Below are 19,220 nucleotides of genomic sequence, written 5' to 3'. Positions count from 1 at the left end.
CGTTAATTCAGAAGTAAGATTTTTTTCTCTCCAGAGTTTCAACGGAACATTGAGGGCACGGAAAGTTTGAGCCTTATTTGGGTCTCTGCTCACCCTACACCGCGCTCCCAGGCCCGGCCCCGCCCCACCTTTGCCAAACCGTGTGGCGTAGCAAAGCCACACTAGCAGCCGCGGGGCCAGTCAGAGGGGAGTCATCCTTCACTGTCTGGATGCCAGCCAATCCCACCCTCTTTGCAGTCCTGCCAGCCAATAGCTGGAAGTCAGGGGGCGCTCGGAGCCGGAGAGGAGGAAGCCGGCTCAGGGATGTATAAAGAGAGTCGGAGGGCCTGCGGTACTACGTCGGTGTCCAGCCGAGTCTGGGTGGGATTGGCGTCTCCCGGTCCCAGAACCCCAAGGGCTTGTGCTTCTGTGTGCGCTCCGGCTGGACCCAGGCCCCTGGGGTCTCGGTTTCTGTTGTACCCCGCTGCCAATTCAGCAGATGGAAGGGAGGGCGCCCCGAAACCTCATTCCCCTGTATACTCGAGACCTCTGGGTCGCCCACGTGGGCAAGGGGGAAGGGGCGCAGAAAGATCGGAGGGCCCCCGGGAAAGAGCAGACGGGAAGGCAGGCCCCAGCGGCTGCTCCCGCCCGGAACCGCCGACTGTCCTTCCCGAAACCTGGTCCTGGGCAGGCGGCACCTCCTCCGGCCGGGTGCTTCGCGTTTCTTCTGTCTGCGCCTGCCGGCTCAGGCCAGGGGCCGCGCTAATGAAACCGTCTAGCGGGAGCCGGTGCCGCCGGGCAGAGTTCTCGGCAGACGGCCAGGTCCGCCGTTCTGGTGGCTCCACGAGAGGGGGCCAGGGACGCAGCGGGGTCTTCGCGTCAGTCCCCCGAGAGCCAAGCCGGGCCTGCAAACTTCGGATCCCCGGGAAGGAGCAGCGCCCCTTGGCTCCCCGCACTCCCCGGGTCCTCCTGCGGTTCTGTGCACTGCCCTCTCCCCCCGCGGGCGTGGATCGGCTGCTTTGCTGCAATCTCCCCACCCATAGACCTTTAACCACAGAGAGCGAGGACACCTTTTTGGTCTCTGTGCACTGCCACGCCCTCTCGGCTCATTCCTCTGAACCCAGTACCGTCCCTGTTTGGGCGCTAGATTCCGACACCTCTCCGCATCAGTTACCCACCGCGCAGCCTGGCTCTGCGAAAACTGCTGCCAACACATTAGAACCTCGATGTGCCCCTCCGTAAAATGGACACAGCATCATATGGTCCACAGGATTCGGTGAGCCACTTTGTGTGAAGGGCCGCGTCTCCCCATTCCAGTCCCTGCATAACTGGAATTGTAGGGCCCCGGGCGGGCGCGACTGGATTGCTAGGAAGAGAATTTGCCCTCCCGCACTTGCGGTCGTTTAGAAGCGGTGGATGGAGCCGGACTGGATGAGGTGTCATATTTGCCAAAGTATTTCTGGAGATTTCTCATTTCCCGTTGCCACACTGACCTCTGAGCTCTACAGCATTTAGTTACATACACTTTTTTCTCTTCTGGAGTTGCCTTTTTGCATTATTTACATATGGGTTATGTACAGTATTTGCAATGTATTTGTTTACATAGTTATATCTGTATCATTTTCTCTAATTACAGAAGTAGTCATGCCCATTATAAATATCCAATCTTAGAAGAGTTTTATAATGTAGAATGTGATAACCCACAGGGACAGTCTCTTTTAACACCCAGGACTCGCCGCCTTCTCACTTTAGCGGATGGCAGAAATTCTCGAGCCCCAGTCCGAGCGGAATTCGCAATGTGGGTCAAGCGTTCTGGTTGCTAGGGCAATGCCGGTCGGAACCCCCTACCAGCTAAGCACAGAGCAGGGGTCGGTCCTGCCCTAGGGGCGGAGTTAGTCAGGGGGTTGGGATCCGGAAGGAGGGAACCTCCCATTTTCCCTCCAGGTGGCGCTATAGGATCGCGGATGCGGTTCTGGGGCGGGGCTCCTAGCAGAGGCGGGCGCCAGAGAAGGGCGGGGCCACGGCGAGGCGTGAACCGGTGGCTGGCAAAAGCGAAGGATCGTGGGAAACGAGTTGTTCTGACGCGGAAAGTTAGACCCTGCTGGGGACTTATGTACTTGGACGCAAAAGGTGTATGTGTCCGAGAGAGAAAGGCAGAAACGGGAGGTTCTAGGACGGGGGAAGGGAGGGAGTCGCGTCGCCCAGAGAGTCGCTCCATTCTTCTGTTTCCCTGGGATCCCGCTCCACCCTTCTCTCCCTCCCGACCTGCAGTTCTTCACACCCTCTGTAGGGCAGTGGGGTTGCTCTGGACACACACGCTCGTTGGGGCCTGGCGGATGTTTCCTCGTCCCCAGCATCCGGGCCCAGCTACGGCAAGCTTGCAGGGCTCTAGTACGCAGGGTATATGCCAGTATAGGAATTCCGCGGCCTCGGCCAGGCCAAGAAAAACAGGCATGCTGTTCCTCAGTTTGTCCAGAGGAAGCCTTACGCCCTTCCTTTCTGGAGGCTAGGGATGGAAAAAGTGACTCAAAGAATTCCCCAGCCGGGCCACCATGTGTGTACCATTCTTTGCTCTTCTTTTCCCGGAAATATGAACCATTTAGAGGTACCATCTTTTGTCTCCTTTTCTCTGAATATGGGCCGTTCCTTGCCTTATGACTCTTCTTCCGTGACACACAACATACACAGCCCTCCCCACCACATATAGGACCCCATGGTATCAACGTCGCCCCTGTATGTTAAATCATCCCTTTTTTCTTGACCCACCCCTCCACAGTCATACAACCACAGGGATACGCCCCGGTACTGAGCATCCTGAAGATGAACCGCAGAAAGTGCAGGAGCCCTTATCAGAACATACATTCACTTCCTAGACCTAGAGAAGAGACCATTGGCAAGAGACAAAAGCAGGTTTATTAAGGGTCTGGGGCCAGGGATGAATTAAGGCAGCTCAGCTGGTTCTCACGACCCAAGGGCAGGCCAGGGCAGTGAGAAAGGGTGACTCACTCCTGAAGCCAAACCTTTGCATATCAAGTCCTTGGCCACAGACCTCAGCAGTCGGTTCTGGGAGAACCTGGGTATACAGAGGGGTCCCTTCTGTCCCCTGGGGTCTTTGCACTTTGCCAGGGTTGGGGAAATGGCCTGGGGGCAGGGAACCTTGAATGCACAGCCTTCATTTCAGTAACGACCATTTAATTTGTTCCTTGGCAGACTGAAGAACCTGGGGTTAGGGGAGGTTGAGAGAAAGAATTGGGGGAATGTCAAATGCCTTAACACTGGGCAAGGGAAAGGTCTACAGCCCTTCTCTAAGTGTCCCTGCATTCCCTGGTCACTAGGTGGCAGCTGCTCACCTCTGCCTGGCTTAAGTGGGCTGAGGCCTTCAAGACCAAAGAGCAGTCCTAACTGGCTGCAGGCAGCTCCCAGCCCAGGCCTGAGCTGCCCAGCCCTGCTGCTCCGGCTGCTGCCACCGCGGCTGTGACAGCAGGCCCCATCTTCCCCTTGCTTGCACCCACAGTGCCACGTCCAAGCAGAGACCAGGCCTGGCCTGACACCTCCTGTGCCCAGAGAGCTCAGCAAACCCCTAGCTCTGGCTTTGGCTGGCAGTGTGACCTCAGTATTCCACCCCAGCCCACTGCTGATGTAGCACAGTTGGCAAAGGGTGGCCGGCCAGACGCTGCCACAGGACACCTACACTCGGATGTGTTCACTCTCACATCCTGCCAAGGAAACAGCCTCAGTCTAGTGTTTACACAGATCTGTCGAAATGCACACACTCAATGCCAACATTATGGGACCCCAAGTATGTCCTTCAGATTGTCCCTCCAGCCATCAAGCCTCATGCCCTTCCGAAGACGGTCCATCCCCACACTATGTCCCTTCCTTCTTCACAGTCTCCCTCCTCTCTCAGCGGCAGCCTGACCCTGGGGTTCCCCCCCTTCTCATTTCATCTCCCTGAAATTTCCTTGGTTTTTACTAAGAATTCCATTAAAAGTGCTATGTCTTCATTCTTTCCCCCTTTAGAAAAGTAGGAGTTGTGCTAAGAGCTATCCATGCATTGGCTCAATAATTCTCATAATAACTCTCTGAGGAGTGTCCTGTGATCATGTGAGGCCCAGAGAGGTTGAGTAACGTGCTGTAGGGCACCCAGCTTGTAGGTAAGTTGGAACATACATCCTGGGATGACTCACACCAGCACATGTGTTCTTAACTGCTCTGCTCGTTGCTCCCTAAGGTCAGCTCTTTCTGACCTGAAAGTTACCAATCATCCCAGCAAAGTGTGAGGGAGCCTGGGAACTGGGAGGAGGGAGGAGCAGAGTGAGCGGCAAGGGCAGTGACAGGAAGGGGGCTGCACCCCTGGGGTTCCACAGGACAGCACGGGCCCACCTTGGCCTGGCCACCACGGCAGGAGGTAGTTAGTGCCTGGGCAGGAAGCTCCATAAAAGCAGGATTAGTCTGGGCAGAGAGACCTGCAGGCAGACAGAACAGGTAATGGGTATTGGGGTGAGGATACTGGGTGGAGAAAGTGAGGAGAAAGAAAGGGGGGTGGTGAGGTGATACAGGGGTTAGGGTTTGCATAGCTGTGAAACCGGTCAGGTTGCAGATCCAGGCACCACTCACCACCCCCCATGCACCTCCAGATGAGACCATGCAGGGGACTGGCAGGGGTGGACCTTCCACAGCTAGGTCACTCAGGGGCAAGGTGACAAGTGGCGAATGGAGAAAAGTAGATCCTATCACAGGTTTAAGTGTTCCTTAACAATTCCAGTGTGGACTCCAAACAGCAAGGGTCGAGGGTTTTGAGGAAAACTCCTATATGGTATCCTTCCCACGTTAAGGGGAACATGAGGCCCTGGAGTCCCCAGACTGTTAGGGGACAAGTGACCTCTATGGTGGGCAGCTCACCCTGGGGTCTCAATCTGGTCGCACAGAGCCAGGAGATGAGGTGGGCTGCTGGCAAGGGCGCCTCACTTATTTACATGCAGCTCTGCACCACCCTGGGGACCCCAGAAGCCTCCAGTGACTCTCGCCAAGAGATGGCCTGTCACTCTCACCCCTTCCTTTCTGCACCCCAACTTCTCAGCCTCCATAGCGCCACTGGATCCCCTGGGAGTCTCTGTCCTCCTCCTCCTCCTCCCTCTAGCCCATTTCTGGTCAAGGCAGACACGGGGGCCTACCTGGGCCATACTCTGTTCAGTCAAACCGCTGTCATCTGCCTGTGGGGGGGCAGCATCAGAGAGTGGTCAGGCTGGGGCGAGGGTATTGGGTGGAGAAAGTGAGGAGAAGGAAAGGGGGGTGGTGAGGTGATACAGGGGTTAGGGGTCCAGAACTGCACCTGTGTTGCCAGTTAGTAGAAGCCCTCACCTGGTCACTTGGAAGCCAGACCCCCAGGGCCCATCTATGGTGCATGAAGAATGAGGGGATGATGGGGACAGATGGGAGAAAAGGTTTCATCCAGACATGAGGAGCCAGATAGGCAGGGAGGTTCTATCTACACCCCCACTCCCCAACCTCAAGGCCAAAGCAGCCACCTGGTGTCACCTGGAGAATTTATTTATTTCCCCAGTCTGTACTTCCCACTAGGGAAGATGGCGAGGTGCTTGGCGATCCTACCTGGGGAGAGGACAAAAGCTCTCTTACTCATGACAACCCCTCAAACTGCCACACCCCCAGCAAGTGCACTGACCCACTAGATGCTTCTCCTGGAGGAGCTTGGGCCCCAGCAGCCTGCATGCAGGCAGGACATTGGTGGGGAACCTGGGAAGGGCAGCTTGGAGGCGATGGGAATGAGGGAGCATACAAGAATATTCTTACCCTAAAATTCACTTTCTGGATCACTTGCTCAGGGTCACCTTCCAGAATCACGCTACGAGATGAGAGAGAAACCAGGAGGGAAATCGGTGACACGGTCCTCCCCTCTGCCACCTCTCCCTGCCAAGCCTCTTCCCTCCCTCATGTTCTCCTGCAACCTTCCCACTGACGTGCCTCAAGTCAGAACTCTCCCTCACCACCGAGAGCTCTCCACTCTGATTCTTCTACACTCCAGACCTGGTGGTCACACACTTGGCCGCACTGGGCCAAAGCTTTGAAATGGAGTGAGGGCAGTCAGTCTAGAATGATCTGGGTGTCAAAAGGAGGACTTAAAACTCAGAGCTCTTGAAAGTTCACTCCATCTTCTGGGTCTAGGATGGGCTCAGACGCAGCAAAGGAAGGGAGGCCCCCTGGGGTACCTTTCTTGTTTCATTGTTATTTTATGCCTGGTTGGTCATGCTATACAAGGAAGAAATGGAACCCGCTAAATCAGAATTTGTCTTCCTTTTTGACAAACACAAATATCAAGGATTTTCTCAGTTAATGGGCAGAGTATTCTTTTCATGATGCCAGGGGCGGAGCCATGAAGCCATTTGTGGGTGTGAGCTGGGATGTGGGTGTGAGGGCTGGTCACTGTGAGTGGGATGGAGACCACGGGCCCTGAGTGAGGCTCCTCCTCCCCTGGTGTGGCTCCTCCAGGGCAGGAGCCCAGTTTTTTTCAGTCCCAGTCCCAGGGAAGTGAACCGGCATTTCTTGGGGGCCTTTTCTGGGCACCATCACTGGGGCACCACCAACCCCAAGTTCCTTCACCAGCAGTTCTTTCATCCAGAAGACAGAAGCATCCTTGGTCAAGACTCCAGTTCCGGCATTGCCTCGACTGACACATCCCTGACTTGCCTTGGAGGGAAACTGTGAGCTCCTCAGGGAGCAGAGACTGGGGCACTGGGAGCCCAGGCCTGGAAGTTTATAAGCTTACAACCTCCCTTTCACAGCCCCTGCACCTCATTTTGTATTTGTTATTGTGTGTGCCTGTTTTCCTTAAAGAGGGGTTACCAAATTGTATGTATTTCTGGTTCCACAAAACCTGGCCTTATCCCACTCATGTTTAGGTCCCAACGATTAGCGTGAGGCCTCACAGTAGCAGGCAGTCAATAGAGAGGGGAGGAGGGGGGATGGAGGGAGAAATTCCTCAGTACCCCATCTCCCAGAGACCACGTCCCTGGGCAGGGGATGCAGTGCTGAGGAAAGAGAGAGAGCTCTGGAACCGTGCACCTGGTTTTAGATCTTGGCCCTTGTCACTCCCTAGCCATGTGACCTTAGGCAAGTCACTTGAATCCCTGCGCCTGTTTTCTCATCTATAAAATGGATGTCATGATCGAGGCACGTGGATGTCTTTAAGGTGATTGGGTTCTATTATCCTTTGCTTCAGAGCCAGAACTTTTTTTACCTCCCTGAATATTGCCCTTCCTCCAAGGAAATTCTCGTAAGGGCTCCCAGCTTCCTGAGAATATAATCGCATTCCAATAGGAGGTAACACTTACTGAAGGAGAGCCATGAGCTTCACCTTGCCCACCTCATTTAATCCCACACCCTATGAGGTAGTTCCTTAGCATCCCCATTTCAGATAGGGAAAGTAAGGCACAGGGAGCATGAGTAACCACCCCTGGGCCAGCATCTGGCCAACGCTGGACTGGAGCTCCAAGAGTGGGAGGAGTGGAGGCAGCAAGCTCCGCCCACACGAGGTCCTTCCAGAGAGGGGCAGGTGTGTGGGCTGCCTGCTTCTCCTGGGCACTGGAGAGCAAGATGTTTTCTCCAAACCCTGCCTACTCCACCATCAGCCACAATTCCGCATGGGATTCCTTTCTGTTTGCTTGACTTTGGCGAATGCTGAAACAGCCCTCCACCCCCGTGATGGGGTGCGGGGTGGGGATCACTGGGAACACGCTGGGGGAGAGAGGCCGAAGCTGGCCAGAGATGCGCTGTGTGCAGTCTGGAGCTGGTGACCCTCAAAGGTGCCTCCCACTGTGAGAGTTCCTGCCCAGCCCCTTTTCTCCACCTCCTCCTCACCCGCCATCCACAATCTCATCCAGTACCAGGAAGGCTCCGTCCATGTTCTCCAGCAACCAGCGCTTCTCCACGTTCTTCCTGGGGGCAGACACAGCTCCTCAGCCTCCCCGGGCCAGGAGGAGCCGGCTCCCTGCCGAGGCGAGGCAGACCCCCTCTCTCCGACCATTCCCCTCCCTCCCCAACAAGCTCTGGGAAGGAGAATGTCAAGGGCAGTGAAGGCAGCATCTGAGCAAGGGATTCCTCAGCAGAGGGCAGGTGTACTTCCTTAAGGCCGCCCTTGCCCAGCCTCCCAGCTCAGGGCCCTGACCCTGTGCTAGCCACAGTGCTTGGACACATTTCCTAACTAGTGTAGATGCTACAGCTCTACTATAGTTAATTGTGTCAATGGTGGACATTTATGTTTGAATTATGCTAGTTTGGTTTACTCAGGCCACGTTCACTGAGAGACCAGATAACTGAACAGGAGTGCAATGAAAACCACCCTGAGCTTCAAGTCAAAAAACCTGACTTTATGTCTCTATTCCGACACAAACTGCTTGTAACCACAGGCAAATCACTTAGTTTCTGTGGCCCTCATTTTCTGGCCAGACCCTGGCATGGCTCTGCTCTGGGTGATAGCATAGTGGTAAGCTGGAGGGCAGGGGCCTTGGAGGGGGATGCTCCAACTTCAGTCTTAGTCTTGCGGACCAAGGACATCAGAGAAAAGCAGGGAAGAAGGGCCCTACCTCTGTGACGTATCAAGTTCTGGGAGCTGGAGGCCATGGAGGGCGAAAGACCTCACTCACCTTAACACGTGGTTCAGGGATGCAAACAGGCAGGTGAGAACAGACATGAGCATCAGCTGGGATGGGTGGGCCCAGGAAGAGGAACACAGAGAACTTGAGTTGGAGAAGGCCAAAAGGAGACCCCACTTGAGCCTACCTGTGTGGGCAGCTGACCCTTTCTAGAAAGGACAGGGCTGAAGACTTGGCCTCAGAGGGCACCCCCATGTGTAGGTTGTAGAGCACTGGAGTGCCCAACTGTGGGACACTGAATGGATGCTTCTCTAGTGATGTTTAAGGAAGAAACAAAGGCTTCATTTCTGGTTCCCAAGCTTTCATTTCTGGTTCCCAAGGAACCCAAGGGGCATAATGGATATGTATTGTTCCAGAAAGAACCATTCTGGCTCAACCCATCCCCTAGAGCCTAGAAGGACCTGTACCACTGGTAAGCCATCAGAACCCAGCTTATACCCCAGACTCTAAGCCATTCCCCACCATGTCACCCCACCTCCTGAATTCACCTCATTCTCGTGGGATGAGCCCACCACGTACAGGAACAGGTCAATGCTGCTCTTGTAGACGACGGTCATGCCCCCCAAAAATGCAATCTCACCTAGAAATGGAGGGGCTTTCAGTACTGGCCACCTCTGTGGGGCCCCTCCCCCGGCTCCAGCTCTGCACCTCTCCTATTTTTCCTTCCCTTTCCAAGGAAACCTTGGGCAGACTAGCACTAGAGACACTACCACTGGGCTACACACTATCCTCCACCAGCCTCTATTTCTAGCTACTGCCTCATGCTGAGGAGTCAGGAATCCTGTGCAAGGTCGACTCCCTCTCCTGAAGTGCAGTGCCTTGGACCAGCCACAAGCACAGCTGGCCTCTTCCACTGATAGAGGGGTGTAGGCTGGCAGAAGGAAGGGTTGAGAAGGATGGGGAGTGAAGGTTCCCTGGAGGCAGGGAGAGGAGAAAAGCTGGGAAGGAGAAGAAAAAGCACCTCTGAAGAAGGGACTGGCCCATGGGTATGTGAGGCTGATGGGGACAGATGTGTTCAGATGGAGAAGATGGTGGTGTGCATCTGAGAGTCCTGGGCAAGGAGGAGGTAGACACTTACTGTCAGTTCGGCTGGTCTTGCTGAAGACATTTTTCTCAAAGGCCATCTGCTCCTTCATGGAGGGGAATGTGTCATCATAATACTATGAGAGAGGGAAGGAGAAGGGGTGATAGCTGTTCCATGGAGCCTGGCTCCTCCCAGGACATGTGGCAGGGAATGGTGGGTGCTGGCCAAGAGGGTCCATATCCCCTTTGCTGTCCTCTAGGCCTGTCTGCTCCCCTTCCCCATAAACACAAATTCAAAGCAAAGAAAGTAGGGGAATGTTGAGGCCTGATTTTTAGAGTCCTCTCTCTCCTAATTTTCTGGGGCTTTTGTACACTTGGAATGTGCAGCATGCTAAGGACTGGGGTGGTCATAGGCCACACTGTTTCTATACAAATCTGAGTCTACAGGAAAGATGCCAGAGGCTAGGGTGCTTCATCACAACAAAAACAATCATAACAGCTATTTCATTATCCCCATTATACACATGGGGACACTGGGGTGTGAAGAAGTTAGGTAACTTCCCTGATACCTCAGTTGTTAAGATGCAGAGTTGAGGCCAAGGACCCTCTGACTTCAAAAAGGGTTATGGTGAAGACTGAATGTCTACAGAAAGTTACTTGCTCACATTGCATAACTAAATAGATGCTTTTTTTGTTTGCATTTGGTGAGCCTCTCTCTCTGACTTGGTTTCTTAATCCTAATATGGATGGGTTTTGCTGGGAGGAGGCTCCGGAGCCTTTGGCATTGCTGATCCACCTCTGATCATCTGCTGCGGCAAAGTGTGGTCAGCTCAGCTTTCCATTTTCTGGATGTGGATTTTGGCATTTAGTACCCCATCTGAAGGCAAATCAGTCATCTCCCTGCTGGCCACTGCCATGATGGCCAAGCTCATTTGAATACAATGAAGACAAAGTTTCAGCCTCAAACAAACAAAAAATCTATAATGCATGTCACAGCTAGTGTAGATGCCTAATTGCACTGCTATACTTAATTGTGTCAACAGTAGGCATGTATTTTGGTTTATTCTAGTTTGGTTTACCCAGGCCATGTTTGCTAGGAGAGAGATCTGATAACTGAATAGTTGGTCCAGTGAAAACCACCCACCCTCCTGAGCTTCGAATCAGAATACTTGAGTTCGGATCTCTATTCTTATGTTAACGATTGGGACCTCACGCTACTCAGTTAGCTTCTTTAGACTCATTTTATTCATTTATGAAATAAAAGAGTTGGATTATATGGTCTCTGAAATCCTGTCTGGTTCTAAATCCTTAGATTCTTCAGATTAAATCCTTAGTGTTTACCAAGGTGCAAACAAAAAGTAGAGATTGCTTGTTAGAATTTGGGGACAAGGACTGCTGAGTCCCAGGCTCACTCCCCACTGACCCCTCAGGAGTCCCTTTCATGCCCACAATCCAGCTGGCCAGTGGAAGATGATGATAAGACATTCTAGGGAACATGAGAGAAACCGAGGAAATTTGCTCCCCCCTTCAGGGGCCAGGAGGCTGACAAGGCAGTAGGATGGACAGAAAGACCTTTGCAGGGCTCTAAGTGGAGCTGCTCTGAGTCACAGAGCCCATTGTGGGGTCTCTCCTGAGACAGGAGAGTCAGCTGAGTGGGGGACTTCTGTTCTTGGGCCTGTAGCGCAGTGTCTTCAGGGACCCTCCGGTGAGGGAGGGAGGTTACCTTGGCCAGCAGGCGGTGTCCATCATTATCTAGGATGAAAACAGCCTTGACGGTGTAGAGGGAAGGTTCCTGCAACTGACACCAGGAAGAGCTCCATTGGCCCGTGACTCAAAGTAGACACCTTGTCATTGGTTCTGTGGGATCTGCTGGCCCTGGGGGTCCATCCTCAGGCTCCAGAGACCCCAGCCCTAAAAGTTCATAGCTGGTTCTGGCCCAACCCTTTGCCACATGCGCCAACTCCGGTGCCTGCTCCACTGGCAGGCAGATGTTCTACTGCACGCCCTGGGTGGGCGCTGTGCCCTTTGGGTGCAGAGGTCCGTCCGGGCCCAAGTTCTGTCATGCACTGACTGCTCCAGAGCCCAAGTCGGAGTGTATCACAGAACCTGGGCCGGGGGGACAGCGGCGCCGCGCCTCGTCCTTCCCGCTGGCTGCGGGCCAAGGCTGGACCCGCGCTCTCCGCGCGCCCCCAGCCCCCTGGCCCGGAGAGGAGGGGGGGCTTCAGAAGCGCGCCCATCCGCCCGCCGCCCGTGGGCGCTCAGCGCGGGCAGACCGGCCCCTCCTTACCCCTCCCCGCAGAGCCTCGCTTCCCCCACCCCAAGCAGTCCCAGCACCGCTCCGAGCTGACTAGAACTTCAGCCCTATGCTGACTCGGGAAAGGCCTCCTCGCCTGTCAGCGCCCTTAGGAACTTTTCTGCCCAGCCTGTCCCGGCCCCGGCCCTGGCTGGTGGGTGGTGGCACCAAGTTCCCGGGCGCCGAGCTGTGAGTTGGCTGCACCCCCGCCCCCAGCCCAGCCCCCGCCGCCCCGGGCCCCGGCGCCCGTCCGCTCCGTACCCGCAGTCCCGCCGGGCCCCCGGCCGTGGCCGCCGCGGCCCCCTCCCCCAGGTGCGGACGTGGCCAGGCCTCCGGCCGCTGCATTCCGCCCGCCGCCGCGCGCTGACAGCACCGCCCGCCGCCCCGCCCCCGCCGCAGGCCTCGCGCCTCCCTCGTCGCCCGCGCAGTGCGTGTCCCCCGTTCCCCGGGCGCTCTCCTCGCCTCCCTGCCCTCGCGTCTTGCCCACCCCGCCCAGCGCCCCACACCCAGCCCTCCTCCCCCACCTCCCATTTCCCTTTGTCGTCCTCCGCCCCTTTCCGTTCCTTGAAGCCCAGAGCTCCCGCGTCCCCTCCGGCCTCCTCCGTGACCCTGTGGATTTCCTTTGCGCTGGTATCCGCGGACTAGCAAAAATAGACAAAGCCGTTTTGCCTCTTGACTATCTGGTAGACCAGAGGGACAAATATCTCAGGTCATCTTTCGGGTTTCAGGGACAAGGCTCCAGCAGTGATAGCGCAGGCGGATAGCTCTGTGCATAGGAGATTTTCCTACTCCGCAGGAAGGGAGCAGTGCCTGCTCCCCCACACCTCCCCAGAAGTGTCCCAACACAGGACAAAATCTGAAGCAAGACAGATGCCTAGCAGCACAAATGCTGCACCAGTGGCACCAGGCTTTGCCATGCTTTGGTTTCTTTGGTCTAAGGATGCCAGAGGACACGTTTTCACCTCAGGATACTCAAGGCCCGTGGAAAATTCACACTCCAGCTGTAGAGTTACTTGCCCATTTACCCACACCACCACCATGCGTGAATTCTACATTTCAACACTTTTGCATACATTACCTAACACACCCACATCTGGGAGGTAAGGTATCACCGCCCCCGTTTTAAGGAAGGGCGACTCAGAGTTTGTGTGCTTTATCAGGATTGTATAGCTAATAGATAGATGAATGGGGATGGAATCCAGGTTTCAGATGTTTCTTCCCCATTCTTCCCTTCCAGGCCTTTCATGCTGTGTGCCTCACTCACTCGTTCCACACGGCTGGCTGCTGGATGGGTTTTCCTCTGCTGAATGGTATCACGTCTCCTTATTCTTCAAATCTCAACTTCATGACCAGAGGCCCTCTCGGACACCCACCCAGGCTAACTTGACAGGTCTCTCCTGTCACCTTCTCTATCTCAGCATCCTACTTATTTCTTGCATTGCACCTTTCTCAGTATCTAGGTATCATTTTCAGTCATTTGTTTACAAATATGTAATGGTCCTTCAAGCCACCAGACACTGAGTCCTACCAGAACAGAGAGAATGTATCTGCCTGGTTCACTGTGGAACCCCTGGGGTCCCCAACAGGGCCTGACACATGACAGGGACTTAGTAAGCATTTGTTGAGTAAGTGAATGAATAAATGGATAAAGATGAAGGAAATCATGTATATATATTCACAGACAGCCTATTTTAAACAAATAATAACTAAAATGTACTTACTAATGAAACTACATTTTATGTGCTGTACAAGTACTTACGGAGTGCTTACTATGTACCAGGTACTTTTCTAGTCACTGGGATACAACAGTAGACAAAATAAAATCCTGTGCTATTATGGAGCTTATATTAGAGTGTTTGTGTGGGTGTTCACATATTTATGTGCAAGACAGATAGAACATAAATAAACTAGATATATGAGTTGGTGATTAACGCTATGGAGAAAGACAGCAGGAATGGGGATTAGAAACATGAGGGGTTGGAGCAAGCGGGGCAACATGTCACTTTCATTAGGGTCACTTGAAAAAGCCTTCAGGAAGGTGACATTTGAACAAAGAGCTGAAGGAGGAAAGAGAGTGAGTCATGCAAACATCTGAGGAAAACTTCTTCTGACCCTCTTTCTATGATGATTTAGAAGGCACATCTGAATCTTCCTTGCAGGCTATCAGTTATAATAGTGAACATTGTTCAACACTATTTGATATGTTAAGGGAAAAAAAGACAGCATTTTATTTGTTTGGATTCCAGATCATCAGAAGTTATGTGAATGGTCATGTCAATGGTCAATATGTTATAAAAAAAATGATTGTATTATTTTGATGCCTTAATATTTCTGCGAGCTAGTCCATTTTTAGCTCCTATGTACAACGACAGCACCAAAAAGCCTCCAGGGGCATTTCCTAGCCTCTGGTTGGCATATGGTACCCAGTGGGAGAAGGTGAGCTTGCAGAAGAAGGGAGGGAGGAAGTCCTGGGAAGACAGGGGATTTGGGAGCTGTTGTTGCTCTTTGGGGAGCAGTGAGGGAGGAGTGAGCTACAGGAGAGTGTATGAGAAGGCGCTGGAAAGAGGCAGAGGGCAGAGGATGGAAGAGAAGGCCAGAGAGGGAAGCTGAGGAACCATGAAATCCTCATCACCACCCCCTCCTCCACCTCAGTTGTCGCTATTGTCATAATCCCCAAGATCTTTTTACATCTTAAGTGCAATGGTGAATAAGAAAATTCAGAGCCCTCCAGGTGAACTTTTCAAGGAAGAGATTCTTCTCATGATGGTTCCTCCCCTAAACTCCCTCAACAGAAACTCTAGGACTCCTTTCTTTCCTCTGGGCCCCCAGGCCAGGGTGCTCCTTTAATGGAGCTCTATGTAAAAAGGCAAGTTCAGCGTGCACTGTGTCAGGGAGCATCACCCCAAGAGGACTTGAGAGTGTAAGCTTGGCAGCACCTGAGAAATGTGCCAGAGAGGAGCAGCTGGAGAGCCTCCCAGAGTAAGGAAGCCAAAGCTGGGTTCAAAAAGAATGCTGCCTTCACATCTCCCTGTTCTCTGCTCCCTTCAGGGTGGCGTGCCCAGGTGGGGGTGCTGTGCAGTGCACACCTTGAGCTAGCTGGAATCTGTGGAGTAGCTAGACTCAAAATTGGTCCTGAAAACACACACACACACACACACACACACACACATTTCTGCCCTTTCAGGTTCCCCTCTGGGCTCTGGGCTCTGGTATATCTGAGAGGTGAGACCATTCTGTTTCTTCTGACTCACCCTCCTGCTGCCACATTTCTGCACTGTCCTAGGATTTCAGCATCTGCTCTTGTGTGGCAAAAAGAAACAGTTCCCTTGGGTAACAACAGCCTCTCTCTATCCTTCCTGCTATAATGTCAAGAGGGGGAGGTGTGTGTGGAATGGAGGCACGGATGTGTGTGCTTGAGGCATCCTCCACAAAAAGCTTCTATGCTCTGTCTGCAGGAAGAGTTTCCAGAGACCATCGCAAGGACACTCTCATTTCTTTAACACGTTCAGCTTTCTCTCCAATAATAAGGTTGTGGTGTAGGTGGAGAGCCAAGCAAGAAAGGGACCTCATGTTTAGTTCTCTCCAAGCATGAGTGACTTTATACACAAGATCTGATTTGATTTCCAAACTTTGTGAATAAGTATATTGTAATCTCCATTTAGGTCAGGAGGGCCAGACTAGTAGCCAAATTTTGAAAACGCCCACTCTTCCCACCTCACAATAGCACCTCCCTGATTGTGACATGCCACACTGAGAGCCATACAAAGAAAATTACAGCATTGTTTGGGACTATGTGGTGAGACATACAGGACGGCTGAACTCAGCTTCACAAAATGTTATACCAAGACATGAATGAACAATAAGGTGTTTTCATGGATAGGTCAGGGAAGAGAGCATTTTAGGATTGAGGAAGAGCATGTCCTAAAATCGGGTGGTGATTCTACTCCGTGCTCATGCGTTACCACTGCTGAGCTTTTTCATCCAACTTGGATTCTTGCTTCAAGCCAGTCATTCTCTATTCTGGCTGCATGTAAGAATCACCTGAGCTTTCACAGAATCCTGCTGCCCAGGGCTGCTCTGGGAAACTCTGACTTAATTGATCAGTGGCAGGACCTGGATGTTGGTATTTTTTACAAGCACCCTAGGTAGTTCTAATGTGCAGCCAAGGTTGAGAAGCAATCTTCTAAGACAGTGGTGGTAGGACTGCACAGGGAAGAGGCTGGCTTGCAGAAGAGCTTTACCTCTTTTGATCGCTTAATGGTAACAAGCTTGCTAATGATGTTTACCATGTAAGAAAGCGGGCCAGATGTCTAGATTTGCTGAAAATCTAATTATTTTCTTTGCAAGACATGCCAACATTTAGTACTGACAGGATATAATCCTTGAATCTCTCAGAAGGGCTGTAAGGAAATCTTAGGCAGTCATCTAATCCACTCCTATGGATTAGATGGTAATTGGAGAGTGAGAAAAATCTATATAAGTATTAAACATTTAAAAATATTTTTAAAGAAAGGAAAAATAATGGGAAACCAGAATAGCAGAAAGATGGGTTTCCCCTTACAGGAAAAAGCATTCCTAACTATTCCATTAGGAATTCAACCCTCAGTCAGTCTGCCTTCCCAAATCCCCTTCTCTGAGGGTTTTCTGGCAGGTGTCACCTTTGGGGGGTGACTGGAGGGTGGCTATGCCTGCTGGAGGCAGCAACAGCTTTTCCTATGGAGGAACTGGGGCAAAAGGGGGTTTCAGTGTAGCTAGCTGTCTCATTTTATGGCCCCAAATGCCTGTGCATTAGAACTAACCCTCGTCCTGGCTTCCCACTGCCTTCTATCTTTCTGGGCAGCCTGGAGCAGTGTGGGGCGAGGCTCTCAGCTCTTGCCTCTGCCCTCCGAGCAAGCACGTGTGCTCACTTTTTCCAGTGGTCTTCTCGGTCTGATTGCATGGATATAGCAGGACTGATGACACACCCGCAATGGATCTTTCTTTTGCTTCTTGGGTAACTTCCTGTTAACAGCTGTTCCAGGCAGGGAGGGAGAGGCATTGGGGGTAACCTCCTGGATGAAGGACACACCCTGGATTTTACAACGTTAATCAGTGGGTTCTGGGAAGGATGTTTGCACCTGCTCAGACTGGAACTCTAGACAGAGTGGAATACAGTCTTTGGATCTCCACTCCCTGCCATGGAGTATTAAATATCCTGGGCACTCACACCCGCCCGGCCTGACTGCCCACTGCTGGTTGAAATCGTCTGACATCTACATTCTCCTCAGCCCTTACAATGGGCCTGCGATTCTGCTTTCCCTTTCTTCCCGCCTTTGGGTAAATGCCTAGCTGGAAAGTTTTTCTAACTATCCCCAGTCCTGCTTTTTTTTCACATCTATCACAAATCTTTTTATTTATTTATTTTTCTTTTCTTTTCTTTTGGTATCATTAATATACACTTACATGAGCAACATTGTGGTTACTAAATTCCCCCCATTATCAGGTCCCCACCACTTAGTCATTCTTTAACTCAGTAGTACAGTTTGATCCATCTCTCTCCCACTGTACACTCAAATACTTAGTACACATTTAAACATGACAGGTTTGGTAGGCAATGGACCGGGTAGTATGGGCAAAAACAAAGGAACTCTCTACACCTCTCCTACCTCTTCCCTGAGGATTCCCGTGGAGCCCTTCCCATTCTCAGTGCTTGTCATGCCTCCACACCCGGGCCCCAGAAAGGCAAGGACGAGTAAGTTTGTTGCCGTCTCGACAAACATGAGCCATTAAAAAACCACCAAATAAGGATTAAAGATGGTGGCATGAGAGGTGAGACAGAGGCTTCCTCCTAAAACCGCATATAATATGAAAATATAATTAATATAACTAATCCTGAAAGAGCAACAGGAAAGAGGACTGCACCAGACTGCATACACATAGAGAAAAGAGCAGACCTCATGGAACAGGGTAACGTACCAAAGCTGTGGCACGGTGGGACCCAAGCCCTTCCCCCACTCCAACTCACCAGCAGGGAGGAAGAGAAATGGAGCAGGGAGGGAGTGGAGGCCTGGGATGGCTGAATACCTAACTCCAGAGATCTGCTCTGGGAGCACAAACCTACATTTCATGGTGCTTTCATGATACTCTCGTGATTAGGGGATTGGAAAGCTAAGACAGGCAGAATTCCTGGATAGATTGAGATTCCAGCCAGTTGTGGAAAGCAGGGATCCACATCTGGCTGCTCTGGGACAAAAGAAAGGTGGGCAGTCTGAGAGACTTCCTAACAAGGGAGCCCTTAGCAAGAGGGCTGCTAAAGGGGTAAGGATTGCATTGAGCTTACTGCTGAGGAGAAAGGACAGGTAGACAAAATAGTCTGGGTGCACTCTGCCCAGCAGGTTGGGAGCTTTCACGATTTCCAGGTGCTCCAGCTCCCTAGCTGGCTACACAGCTCCAAGGGCCTCCTTCATGATACACAGACTACTGCGCCTTTCTCCCGGCCAGCCCCACCTGGCTCACAAACCAGCAAACCCTACCCTGGCATTAGGCCAGCCAGAGGGAAGATCTGTCTACAGCAACTACAAACGCAAAGCATAGAGGCTTATGCCTGTGTGCTCGGCCCACTGGTTCAGGCAGTGGAGACAGGCATAGCAGCTGGGAAGCAGGAAACAGCTCTTTCCTCCCCCCCAGGCACCAATACCACTCCCCTGTGACCCCCGACATTGCTTCAGGGGCTGAGCAGCTCCAAAGAGTAGAGCTTCTGGACACCAGAGGGCACCAAATACAAATATGAAATGCCAAAGGAACCTGGTTCAGAGTAAAATTAATATAACTCCTGAGAAAGATGACATGGACCTCATGACTCTTCCTGAAAGGTAGTTCAAAATAAAAATCATTAACATGCTCATGGAGGTACGGAAAGATATTTGAGAACTCAGAAATGAATTCTGGTCGGAGATCCAATCGCTGAAGAGTACAATGGAGGGTATTAAAGCAGATTAGATATGGTAGAGGAGACGATAAATGAAATAGAAACCAGAGAGGAGGAATACAAGGAAGCTGAGGCACAGAGAGAAAAAAGGGTCTCTAAGAATGAAAGAATATTGAGAGAACTGTGTGACCAATCCAAACAGAACAATATTTGCATTATAGGGGTACCAGAAGAAGAAGAGAGAAAAAGGGATAGAAAGTGTCTTTGAGGAGGTAATTGCTGAAAACTTCCCCAATATGGGGAAGGAGATAGTCTCTCAGGCCATGGAGATGCACAGATCTCCCAACAC

General features: G+C 52.2%; 1 protein-coding gene across 10 annotated transcripts; it reads right to left on the bottom strand.

Annotated features, from left to right (window-relative positions):
• Positions 1–2,873: 2,873 nt before the first annotated feature.
• COPZ2 (COPI coat complex subunit zeta 2) lies at positions 2,874–12,378 on the bottom strand. 10 transcript variants are annotated; one of them, XR_008997365.1, is made up of 10 exons: positions 12,226–12,378; positions 11,395–11,469; positions 9,727–9,808; positions 9,137–9,228; positions 8,640–8,695; positions 7,855–7,932; positions 5,791–5,842; positions 5,508–5,589; positions 5,154–5,192; positions 2,874–3,199 (listed from the first exon to the last, which is right to left on the bottom strand). XR_008997365.1 is itself a non-coding variant. In XM_057501396.1 (10 exons), exons 1-10 carry the CDS (start codon positions 12,307–12,309, stop codon positions 3,152–3,154), a joined length of 687 nt encoding a protein of 228 aa, XP_057357379.1. In that variant the 5' UTR covers positions 12,310–12,378; the 3' UTR covers positions 2,874–3,151. The 10 variants fall into 10 exon arrangements, 8 of the variants coding, with proteins under 8 accessions (XP_057357379.1, XP_057357380.1, XP_036735703.2 ...); XM_057501396.1 differs by lacking the exon at positions 5,508–5,589 and adding an exon at positions 4,363–4,431 and having other exon boundaries at positions 5,142–5,192; XM_057501397.1 differs by lacking the exon at positions 5,508–5,589 and adding an exon at positions 4,363–4,445.
• Between the last annotated feature and the right edge of the window lie 6,842 nt (positions 12,379–19,220).

Source organism: Manis pentadactyla, chromosome 4, assembly GCF_030020395.1.
Source record: "Manis pentadactyla isolate mManPen7 chromosome 4, mManPen7.hap1, whole genome shotgun sequence".
In the NCBI taxonomy this organism is placed as follows: domain Eukaryota; kingdom Metazoa; phylum Chordata; class Mammalia; order Pholidota; family Manidae; genus Manis; species Manis pentadactyla.
This window is presented reverse-complemented; position numbering and strand designations above follow the sequence as displayed.